The following is a 12244-nucleotide window of genomic DNA, read 5'->3' on the forward strand; positions in this document are numbered from 1 at the left end:
GTACATTAATTTTCTATCCTGAAACCTTACTGCATTTATTTACCAAATCTAGGAGTATTTTGGAAGAGTTGTTAAAATTTTCTAAACATAAGATTATATCATTAACAAACAGACAATTTGACTTCTCCTTTTCCAATTTGGATGCCTTTATTTCTTTCTCTTTCTTGTTTTCTCTGGCTAGGGAGTCCAGTAGTATGTTGAAAGAAGCAATAAAAGTGGGCATCTTGTCTTGTTCTGGTTGGTAGGGAGAATGTTTTCAACTTTTACGTATTCAATATGATGTCAGCTGTGGGTTTGTTAATATGGATCTTACTATTTTGAGGAAGTTTCCTGCAATGTCAAATAGGTTTCAAAATATGTTTAAAGTTTTTATCTTGAAGGAACGCTGAATTTTATGTAATATTCTATGCATCAATTGAGATGATCATACTTTTTTGTTTTTAATTCTGCTTATGTGTTGAATCACACTTATTAATTTGTGTATCTTGAGCCATCCTTGCATCCCTGGAATAAAATCTAGAAAAAGTTTTGCTTATCACTATTTAGAAAGTACTGGTCCAGTCAATATGTTCAAACTGATATGTCAAATGAGTCAATCCATGCTGATCAATTAAATTGACTTCTACCATTTTCTTTCTATGAATATATAAACACAAACACACACACAAATTTTTTAAATGGTTAAAACTATTTATCCAGAGACAGGAAGACAAACCAAACCCCGGAAATACAGAAACAAACAAACAAACAAAAATGAACATACCTTGTGTTTATCTGTGCGATTTCTCTGAATGTGATTGTAAAAGAATATGTGTCTACCAATTCACTCTTGTAATCCTCTTAAATTTCATCCAGAATGTCTCACTTTCTCTCTACCCATATTCCTTCTCTCCTCCCTAGTTCCTGCTACTCACTCAGTCCTGAGTGTTTTATGTTTCAAAATTTTTCTGGCCCTACCTTGTCTACTGAGACATCTTGAGAATACATTCAACTATTTGCCATGGTCTGAGAATCTTCTCCAAGAAAGAAACCATCAAGTACTTCCACAGCCTTCCCGCCTAACTTCTACCAGTAAACACCTGCCCAGATGCAGTGCTGTGGCCCTGAGGAAGAAAGATTTATATGACAAGTAGAACCTCAGCTGAAGCCAAGAGAGGGAGATACTCCATGTCATCACTCCCTGGAATACCCCATTAAAAAATGGTAGAATCTGATCCTAAACCCTTGATTTCCACACAGCACATTCTGCTCCTATCTGATCACCCAGTGACTGATCTCAGGGCTGCTTTCTATAGGAGATTATTGAATCACAGCTAAATTTAAGTGTATTTGCTTTGTAGTCTCAACATGCCATTTGCTGTGGTCTACTGCCTAACCCTGTATCTTAACTGTGTAAATGGCAGACAGAGCAGCAATAAAAAAATTTATATTTGAAGTGTTCTTCTTGTAATCATCTTCCTCCAAATTTTTTAGGGACTATGAATTTTATTATGAATAAAAATGCTAATAACCACAAAATTTCTAAATTCCCTGAAGAAACAACATATGTCTCAACACTACTTTAGGAACAACTTATTATTATTTCTTTTTTCCCAATGTATATAAGTACTTAAAGACCATACACTGTGTCTTCGAATGTTCATACTGCTCATAAATCTACACATGAATCATGGTAGAAGTATGTATATGCACACACATGTATATTCAGATGTGTATAATTATATTGTGTAAATATTATTTAAATAAGTGAGCAAATAAATGAATAAAATATTTATGAATGTATATGTCATGCCTATGCTACATTATTTCCTTTTTCCTTCTCTTTAATATCTAATTTGACGACTATGCTTGCATCTCTATGTGCATGAAGGAAATAATAGTAACTGTTAAATAAGATTATGGTGAGCACAATATGAGTATATTCATGCATAATATACCTATCAATATCTATATATCTATATACTGCATTTATGGTAAGTTAACATTATTATGCAGTACATTATTATTATTAAGAATTCTAGAAGCCACTTACACTGTTTATTATCTTTTTAAAGTAAGAATTTTATTCTGTATTCTGTTATTTCTTAAACATGCTAAAGAAAACTATAAGGCGATCTATTTGGCTTATATTACTACTTCCTATTAAAAATGGAGTTTGAATAAATCACTTATCTTTTCCAAACATTAGTATATTAAACACGAGAGTAAAAAAACTAATATATACTTTATAAAGCTGCCTTGAGGATCCAGCAATAGAAATAAAAGAACTTGGAAAAGGGGAGTCCAATTGGTTTAAAATTCTTATTATTATCATTAAAGTCAAAAGCTTCAGTTAACAGACAAATAATGTTATTGGCTACAACATTCCCTTCTGTTTTTCTGCTTTCTACTAGGTTGGAGTGACAGACTCTCCAACCTCCAACTGGTTAGTGATCAATCTTGAGGAAAATCAGAACTCTCTCCCGAATCTGCTTAGTCCTGACTCCATAGATTACAGGATTGAGGGCTGGTGGAACAACCACATATAGATTAGCCAAGAAAATGTGGATATATTGTGGGATGTTATGGCCAAAACGATGTGTCAAGAATGAAAAAAATGCTGGTGTGAAAAAGGCTAAGATAACACCAATGTGAGAGCCACAGGTGTTGAGAGCTTTGCATCGAGCTTCCCAGGAGGGAAGGCAGAAGACTGCATAGAGGATCCTGACATAGGAGAGAATAATAAGGATCACATCTAATAACAAGAGAGAAATGTTGCCAAGGCCAAACATAATATTGACTTTGATGCTGGCACAGGCCAGACGGGCAATGCCCATGTGCTCACAATAAGTATGAGGGATGATACGGTGTCCACAGAAGGGCAGCCTCAGGAGAAGAAACACCAGTGGAACAATCATGCACAGGCTCCTCAGGACAGCGATGCCTGCAATGAGGCTGATGATTTTGCTGGTGAGGATCATGGTGTACCGAAGAGGATTGCAAATGGCAATGTAGCGGTCAAATGCCATGGCCACCAACACAATGCTCTCCATGGCAGTGAAGAAATGGATGAAGAACATCTGAGAAAGGCAACCTCCAAAAGACATTTCCTTTATATTGAACCAGAATATGTCTAGCATTCTGGGGATGGTGGCTGTAGACAAGCCCAGGTCAATGGAATCCAACATGGCCAGGAAATAGTACATAGGCTCATGGAGACTCGGTTCAGTCTGGATCACAAACAAGACAGCAGCATTTCCCAGGAGTGCAACAAGATACACGAAGAAAAAAGGGATTCCAATCCAGATGTGCACATCTTCTAGCCCTGGGATTCCCAGCAGTAGGAATGAAGAAGGATGAAACTGGGTGTCATTAGACATAGACATTCTTCTTGTCATATAAAGCTGCTGGGCACACCAGTGATGATTATAATATTCCTACTAGTAATTCTTGTTCCACTCCTTTTGTTCAGATTTCTAGTCAAATTCACAATAACATATTAATCTTTCTTTATCTCTATTTGTGAATAAGGTAAAATACTCTCCACAGTTTCTGCTAGCCTCTCCTGAGCAACACTGGCACCTGGAACAGAACCAGCCTTATTCTACTGCCCCTTTACCTAATGTCAAAAACTAATATAAAAAGAGAAGGCAGAAGAATGTCATCTGCCAAATGAAAATGCAGCACCTGGAGTTTAGCCAGAACTAAATGAGAAGAATAAAGTTCCAGGGTCAGTGTCTATAGTAATGTTACACATATTTTTGCTTCATGATCATGGTATTTGTAATCTCAACTATTCCTCTATTTGAGAATCGAAAATGTAGTGTGCATAATCCTGTTTCTGTGTTGCTATGCGTTTTTACAAGTACTTGTGACTACTAGACTGTATACTCCTGAGAGTAGAAGAAATGACTTATCTTTGTTTACATGCATGAAAAAGATCTGCTACATAATAATTCTCAATTTAAAACCTCCACAAATAGATACATTGATTAAAAGGAGTCAAAACAGCAGGTAACTTTAATGTCATATTTTAGGAAATAAATAATTTACTCTCCATCACACCTGTGTTTGAGAAAAGAAGCTTATCCATGGGATTTGGAAAATGGATAAAAACAAGGAGAAGAAAATAATTGACAAAGAGTATTTTGCAGCTATGAGGGAACAAGAATGAAGACATAATTTTAATCTAGATAAGCCTATAATTTGGAGAGTGCATAACTACACACATTCAGTAAAGAAACTGTTCATACATAGATCAGCTTTTTGTGGCAAGGAAATGAAATATTCTGGGCTACACAATTTTCAAATATATCTCAGTCTTGTATTCATGGGAAGCACTTTAGATGCCTTACAGTTTAGTTGCTACTCAAATTCTATCCCAGCTGTTATGTCTTTATGAATGTCTCCATTACAGTAAACTCAAAATTTGAAGCAAAAAGTACATTACTCTTCAATTTATTTGGGAAAAACTAATTTTACAGTTAATGTGGAATTGGTTAAATGTGACATGGTAATTGGAATCAAAAGCATTGATTCCAATTTAAGAATACTTGAACAGTGGGGAAGTCAGAATTGAGAGGTACACCACAGCAGAGATAAAAGTGTGTGAATGTTCTACTTTAATCCTGGGACAACAAAATGCCTTGCTAGTGGTGCCTGCTTGAAGCACGTGAAGAAAAGCAAAAATGAGAGATAATTTGATAATTTGGAAAATTCTTTCAGAAAGAGAGAAAGTGTGTGTGTGTGTGTGTGTGTGTGCGTGTGTGTGTGTGTGTGTGTGTGTGTAAACTTGGGTGAAACTATCAGAGATGTGTATAATTTCCTATTTTTCACTAATTGAGAATACATAAGATAGGCAGAGAAATACCTTTCACAATTTATCCGTCAAATATTGAAGAAGTTCTCTATGTATCAGTGGTGATCAGGAAGTTTCAATACAAGAAAGAATATACCTGGTCACATTTTCCTTAAGGCACCACGTAGTAAAGAAGATAACATTCCAAACATGAAACTTAAGAACTGTACCGCAAGTGCTATGGTAGAAACGTGCAGGATGTTTTAAATGTAGAGGTGAGTCAAGAAAAATTCTATAAAGGAAGTTAGGCTTATGCTGACTTACAGAGAAATTCTTCTGACAAAAAAGAAAGAAAATTTTATTCTATATAAATGAGCAGAGACAAAGCAGGAAAAAAGGAAGCACAGTGGCCATTTAGGATATAAAAATGAAATCAGCCATCCTCTTAAATGTGCTTATCCAGAGATTCTTAGTAAGTCTGATGTCTTGGTCATGTTTAGGGGTTCCATACAGCATAAGCTGAACAAATGAAAATACGGCTACATTCCAAGGATATCAACTTATCCCACGTATCTCTGTGGATTTTAAAAGAAGACTTGGAAGTTAATGCTTCCCTTCTCTCTAGGACAAGATCATATCCAAGTTTATAAACAGTGATCAAAGCAACCAATCAATCAATAAATCTTTACTTACCCACTATTGCAAAATATATTTATATGTCTTCCAATGTCAGCTGGATTTAAAAATAAAACTGGGTCTCAGCTCCTCTTTTGACCCCCAAATTCTAAGGTGCTACATGGGATTATATCCAGCTATCCAGCATCCATGTTCTCAATGTGTCACCTTCTTAAACTACCCTGTTAGACCAATCTCCACCACACCCTACATATCCATATTCCCACATCCTGGAACAGATGAGCAAAAGGAAAAGAGATAAGCTACACCTTTTCTCCCATCTTTATCTAATCTTACAGTCTCATGACCAGTCTGCTACCATGTAACCTTATTCCATTTCTCAGATATTTTTCTACTCTAGCTCTGAGTCTATGTTCATAAAAGTCTATTCCTCAGGGCCATGCTTTTTCCTTATTCATTTATTTATAAATTAATTAATTTTAAAACATTTTTAAAATTTGTCTTTATTTTTAATTTTTGTGAGTACAATATATATTTATGGGGTACATGAGATGTATTGATACAAACATGCAATGTGAAATAAGCACATCATGGGGAATGGGGTATCCATCCCTTTAAGCATTTATCCGTTGAATTACAAGCAATTCAATTACATTCTTAGTTATTTTGAAATGTATAACTATTATTGACTATAGTCACCCTGTTGTGCTATCAAATACTAGGTCTTATTTACTCTTTCTATTTTTTGTACGCATTAACCATCCCCTCCTCCCTGCAGTTCCCCACTACCATTCCCAGCTTCTGGTAACCATCCTTCTATCTTCACCTTTGCTATATCTTACATGTTCTAGAAAATATAGAGAGATAGTCTTTGCTCTCTAGCTGTTCACATGTCATACATATATATACAGAAGCAGAAAAAGTAGCTGAAGAGATATGGGATATGTTGGCACAATTTCTTCCTCATCAGCGTTCACACTTTACTTTTGGATCTGAGGCTTTGCATGGCCGTAGGTGCATGTAGGTAAAAATACAGTTTGGAAAGTTTACGAGTATGAGTGTGTATTCACTCTTCATCCTGTTATCATACTTTCACCTTTCCTGCATCTACTAGCTTGCCATAAGCTCTTTTTCTATCCCTCTTGGTATTCTCCAAAGCCTAACCATGATATAACTTACCTTAGTTTAAAAATCACTACAAAACATCCCTTGTCATATTCTTTGAGCACACCATTTATTATGCCTATAGAAGATATTTATACTCTTCTTGTAGCCCCACTTCCCCTGGGATGGGTATCATAGCATCATAGTTAACAGACTCTGGAGAATTCCTCTTCTCAATGTCTTCTTCCTTATACTGAAATAATAGGGCAAGGGTTTATCACTGTTCTCTTGTTTTTCCCAAATTTTATATTTATTTACAGACACTGATAGAATAGTTTTAATTTCTCACTTCAAAGTTAAATTGCTAAACTCTTGGTAAATGCTTAGGATTTTTTCTTTATCTTTCTATCCCATCTTCTTCAACTCTCAGCTCCCTGACTCTCTCTCATCTTCAGATTTCTCTTTCTAGTCCTAAAACGGTATTGTATTTTCTCATTTTAAGACCTCTTTGATAGAATTTCTCATGGAATCAATATCTAGTGATCTATCCCATTGTACTTTTCTTTATCAATTCATCCACCAATGGACATTTTATGGCAACTCTCTGGAAATTTCTTCTACAGTGTGCATATCTATTTGACACCACTCAAACAAAGCTTACTCATTGTGAACAAGATTTTTGCTGGGCTATGAGTCAAATATAATCAGCAGAAATTGTTTAACATCAGAGATTTCTGAAGCAAGAATAACTGTGGGAACTAACAAAAGGCTATTTAAAAAACTCAAAAGAAAATATTGGGGAATGAATTGATCATAGGGGATTTTTCAAAGCTCTGAAATGTTCCCTAGAAGCTAAAACACAAACACACACATGTACATGATTCTGAAAATGTCCAGAAAGGACCTGAGAATGCCCTAATCTCTCACCTCTAGTAAAATAATATTAAAATATAGAATGTGGGTTATTGTACAAGAAAATATCTGGTACATCCAAGATGTTATTTTCACATACAGACACACATACCCAGATATAGACATAGTGGAATTTTTGTTATGTTGTAGAACATATGCATTTTAATAACAAACTCAGAAAATTCCTCACATAAAGGGCATTTATGAAAAAAACCATGACTCACATCCTACTCAATGGTTAGCCAGAGCAATTAGCCAAGAAAAAGAAATAAAAATTATTCAAATTTTAAAGGAAAGAGTAAACTACCTCTATTTGCAGACAACATAATATTACATGTAGAAAATCATAAAGAATCCACAAAAAAAAACTATTAGAGCTGATAAACAAATGCAGCAAATTTGCACATTTGCACAACGCAAGAGCAATACTCAATCAGTTGTGTTTTGCTGAACACTGCTGAAAAAAATTAATGAAAGTCTACATAAATAAAAAAATACTTTATGTTCATGGATTGGGAGATTTAATACTGTTAAAGTGGTCATTTTCACAAACGTTATCTATAAATCATGTGCAATTCCTATTAAAATCTCAGTGTCCTCTTTTGCAGAATGGAGAAAGACAAAACTAAAATGCACATAGAAGAGCAAAGGCCCTTGAATAGCCAAAACAATTTAAAAATAAAAAACAAAGTTAAGCGACTCACATTTTCTTATTTTAAAACATGCTACAAAGCTACTCAAAAAAGCATGGTGCTGACATAAGAATAGTCATAAAAATCACTGGAATCAAATTGACTGTTGAGAAATAAACCCATATGTCTCTGGTCTATTGATTTTTGGTGATGATTTCATGACCATTCAGTGAGAAAACAGTCTGTTCAACAAATGGTGCTCAGTTTTACACAGCAAGATGACAAGTTAATAATAATGTATTGTTGTACTTCGATTTTATACTCTGAAACTTAACTAAAGTCATTTATTAGTTCTAGGAGCCTTTTGACAGAGTCTTTATGATTTTCTAGGTATAAAATTACATTGTCAGCAAAGCAATACTTTGGCTTTTTTTTCTATTTGGATGCTTTTTATTCCTTTCTTTTGCTTGATTGCTCTGGCTAGAACTTTCAGTACCATGATGAATAGAAGTGGTGAGAGTGGGCATCATTGTTTTGTTCTGATTCTCAAGGGAAATAGTTTGAGTTTTTGCCCATTCAGTATGATGTTGGCTGTGGGTTTGTCATACATGGCCCTTATTAATTTAAGGTATCTTCCTTCATTGCCTAGTTTGTTCAGGGTTTTTATCATGAGGGGATGTGGAATTTTATCAAAAGTTTTTTCTGTGTGTATGGAGATGATCATATGGTTTTTGTTTTTAATTCTGTTTATTGGTGAATCACATCTACAGATTTGCCTATGTTGAAACAACCATACATCTCAGGGAAAAACGCCTACCTGATCATGATATATTAACCTTTCCGAGTGTCTCTGAATTTGGTTTGCTAATATTGTGTTGAGGACTTTTGCATTTATGTCCATAAGAAATACAGCCCTGAAGTTTTTTGTTGTTGTTTCTGACAGATTTTGCTATCAGGCTGATGTTGGCTTCGTAGAATGAGTTAGAGAAGAGACCCTTCGCCTTGATTTTTTTGGAATAGTTTCAGTAGAATTGGTATCAGTCATTCCATGGATGTATGGTAGAATTTGGCTGTAAATCTATCTGGCTCAGGACTTTTTTTGATTGGTAGTTTCTTTATTACTGATTCAATTACAGAAGATACTGTTATTTGTCTGAGATTTTAATCTCTTCCTGATTTAATTTAAAAGACTGTATGCTTCCTGAAATTTATCCATTTCCTCCAGATTTTCTCATTTGTGTGAACAGAATTGCTCATAACAGTGTCTGAGGATCTTTTGTATTTCTGTGAGATCTGTTGTTTTGTTTGTTAATCTACCTATGGATCTATCTATCTTTTTTTTTTTTTTTTTGAAGAACCAAGTATTGATTTCATTAGTATTGTGTGTGTGTTTGCATCTCAGTTTCCTTAAGGTCTTTTCTTTATTTATTTTCTTCTGATAGCTTTGAGGTTTGACATCTTTCTACCTTTCTGATGAAGGTTTATAGGGCTCTATAAACCTGCTGCTGCTTTGACTGCATAACAGAGATTTTGATAAATTGTGTCCCTAGTTCATTAATTTAAAATAAATCTTTATTTCTGCCTTAATTTTGATGTTCACCTAGGAGTTATCCAGGAGTAAATTGTTTAATTTCCATGCATTTGTGTGGTTTTGAGAACACTATTTAGTATTGATTTCTACTTTTATTGCACTGCTGCCTGAGAGTGTGTTTAGTATGATTTCAATATTTTTGAATTTATTGAGGCTTACTTTATGACCAATCATGTGACCAGTCTTAGAATATATTCCATGTGAAGATGAGAAGAACGTATATTCTGTGGCTGTTGGGTGGGTGTTTTGTAGATGTCTATTATGTCTAGTTGGTCAAGTGTACAGTTTAAGTGCAGGGTTTTGTTGTTAGTTTTTTGTGTTAATGATCTTTCTAAGACATACTAGTATCCCACTAGTATTGTGTGGTTGTTTAATTCTTTGTGTAGGCCAAGAAAAAGTTGTTTTATGAATATGGGTGCTCCGATGTTAAATACTATACATCTAGGATAGTTAAGGCTTCCTGTTATATTGTACCCTTTATCATTATGTAATGCTCTGCACTGTCCTTCTTAATTTTTATCAGTCTGTTTTATCTGTTATAAGAATTGCAATCTGGCCGGGCGCAGTGGCTCAAGCCTGTAATCCCAGCACTTTGGGAGGCCAAGGCGGGTGGATCACGAGGTCAAGAGATCGAGACCATCCTGGTCAACATGGTGAAACCCCGTCTCTACTAAAAATACAAAAAATTAGCTGGGCATGGTGGTGCGTGCCTGTAATCTCAGCTACTCAGGAGGCTGAGGCAGGAGAATTGCCTGAACCCAGGAGGCGGAGGTTGCGGTGAGCCGAGATTGTGCCATTGATTGCACTCCAGCCTGGGTAACATGAGTGAAACTCCGTCTCAAAAAAAAAAAAAAAAAAAAAAAAAAAAAAGAATTGCAATCTGTGTTCTTTTTCCTTTTTTCTTTCTTTCTTTCTTTCTTTTTTTTTTTTTTGAAACGGAGTTCATTCTTGTTGCCCAGGCTGGAGGGAAATGGCATGATCTCAACTCACTGCAACCTCCACCTCCTGGGTTCAAGTAATTCTCCTGCTTCAGCCTCCTGAGTAGCTGGGATTACAGGCATGCCCTACCATGCCCAGCTAATTTTGTAATTTTAGTGCAGACTGGGTTTCTCCATTTTTGTCAGGCTAGCTTCAAACTCCCAACTTCAGGTGATCTGCCTCCCAAATTGCTGGGATTACAGGTGTGAGCCACAGCGTCTGGCTTCATATTCTATTTCATGGTACATCTTTCTCCATTTCTTTACTTTGAGCCTGTGGATTTCATTACATGTGAGATGGGTCATTTAAAGACAACAGATGGTTGGGTAAGTGTACAAAATCAGTAGCATTTCTATACACCAACAATGTCAAGCTGAGAAGGAAATCAAAAGCACAATCCCACTTAAAGTAGCTGCAAATAAAATGAAATACCTCGGAATACAGCTAACCAAGGAAGCAAAAGATCTCTACAAGGAGAACTACAAAACACTACTGAAAGAAATCAGAGATGACACAAATAAATGGAAAAACAATTGATGCTCATGAATTGGAAGAATCAGTATCATAAAAATCACCATACTACCCAAAGACATTTTCAGATTCAGTGTTATTTCTATCAAAGTATGAACATCATTCATCACAGAATTAGAAAAAAACTATTCTAAAATAGTTTACGCTCACAGAACAGAATAAAAAACACAGAAACAAAGCTGCATGGCTACAGTTCAATGACACTGACCAAAGCAAGCAATGGAGTAAGGACCCCCTATTAAATAAATGGTGTTGGTGTAACTGGTTATCCATATACAGAAGATTGAAGATGGATCTGTGCCTTTCATCATATACAAAAATCAACTCAAAATGAATCAGAGATTTAAATATAAGACCTCAAACTATAAAAGTCTTGAAAGATAACCATGGAAATACTCTTCTTGACATTGACCTTGACAAATTATATTTGGCCAAGTCCCCAAAAGCAATTGCAACAAAAACAAAAATTCACAAAAGGGACCTAAATAAACTAAAAAAGCTTCTGCACAGTAAAAGAAACTATAAACACAGCAGACATGCTGCAGAATGGGAGAAGATATTCACAAACTATGCATCTGACAAATATCTAATATCCAGAATCCAAAGGGAACATAAACAAGTCAACAGGAAAAAAACAAATAATCCTATTAAAAAATTGGCAAAGGACATGAACAGACATGTCTCAAAAGAAGTCATATAAGCAACCAATAAATATATTGAAAATGCTCAGAATTGCTAGTCATCATAGAAATGCAAATCGAAACCACAGCAAGACACCATCTCATATCAGTTAGAATGGCTATTATTAAAATATTTTTTAAAAAAGTGAGGCTACAGAGAAAAGGGAACCCTTATAAACTGTTAGTGGAAATGTAAATTAATTCAGCAATTGTGAAAAGCAACCTGTAGATTTCTCAAAGAACTTAAAAGAGAGCTACCATCTCACCTAGGAATCCCATTGCTGAGCATATACTCAAAGGAAAATAAATAATTCTGCCCAAAAGACACATGCACTCATGTGTTCATTGCCATCACGGTGGTATTCACAATAGCAAAGACACAGAATCAATGCAGGTGTCCTTC

The 12244-nt window shown here is 35.2% G+C and overlaps 2 protein-coding genes across 2 annotated transcripts in view; one reads left to right on the forward strand and one right to left on the reverse strand.

Annotated features, from left to right (window-relative positions):
• Positions 1 to 2357: 2357 nt before the first annotated feature.
• On the reverse strand, positions 2358 to 3403 carry LOC116525332 (olfactory receptor 52E8). Its single transcript, XM_032241135.1, has one exon. The coding sequence runs from the start codon at positions 3375 to 3377 to the stop codon at positions 2427 to 2429; it is 951 nt and encodes a 316-aa protein (XP_032097026.1). The 5' UTR covers positions 3378 to 3403; the 3' UTR covers positions 2358 to 2426.
• Positions 3404 to 6356: 2953 nt separating this feature from the next.
• Positions 6357 to 12244, forward strand: part of LOC116524993 (olfactory receptor 52E8-like) — a 12024-nt gene continuing 6136 nt past the window's right edge. The window contains exon 1 of the mRNA XM_032240508.1: positions 6357 to 6423. Coding sequence (XP_032096399.1) covers positions 6357 to 6423 — 67 coding nt within the window. The remainder of the gene's footprint in view (positions 6424 to 12244) is intronic.

Source organism: Sapajus apella, unplaced genomic scaffold (genome assembly GCF_009761245.1).
Source record: "Sapajus apella isolate SASKATOON/1434 unplaced genomic scaffold, GSC_monkey_1.0 scaffold47, whole genome shotgun sequence".
Classification (NCBI taxonomy): domain Eukaryota; kingdom Metazoa; phylum Chordata; class Mammalia; order Primates; family Cebidae; genus Sapajus; species Sapajus apella.

What these genes read in the sequence shown, in the direction of transcription:
- LOC116525332 (XM_032241135.1), bottom strand. Translation starts at nt 3,377, where the DNA reads ATGACAAGAAGAATGTCTATGTCTAATGACACCCAGTTTCATCCTTCT.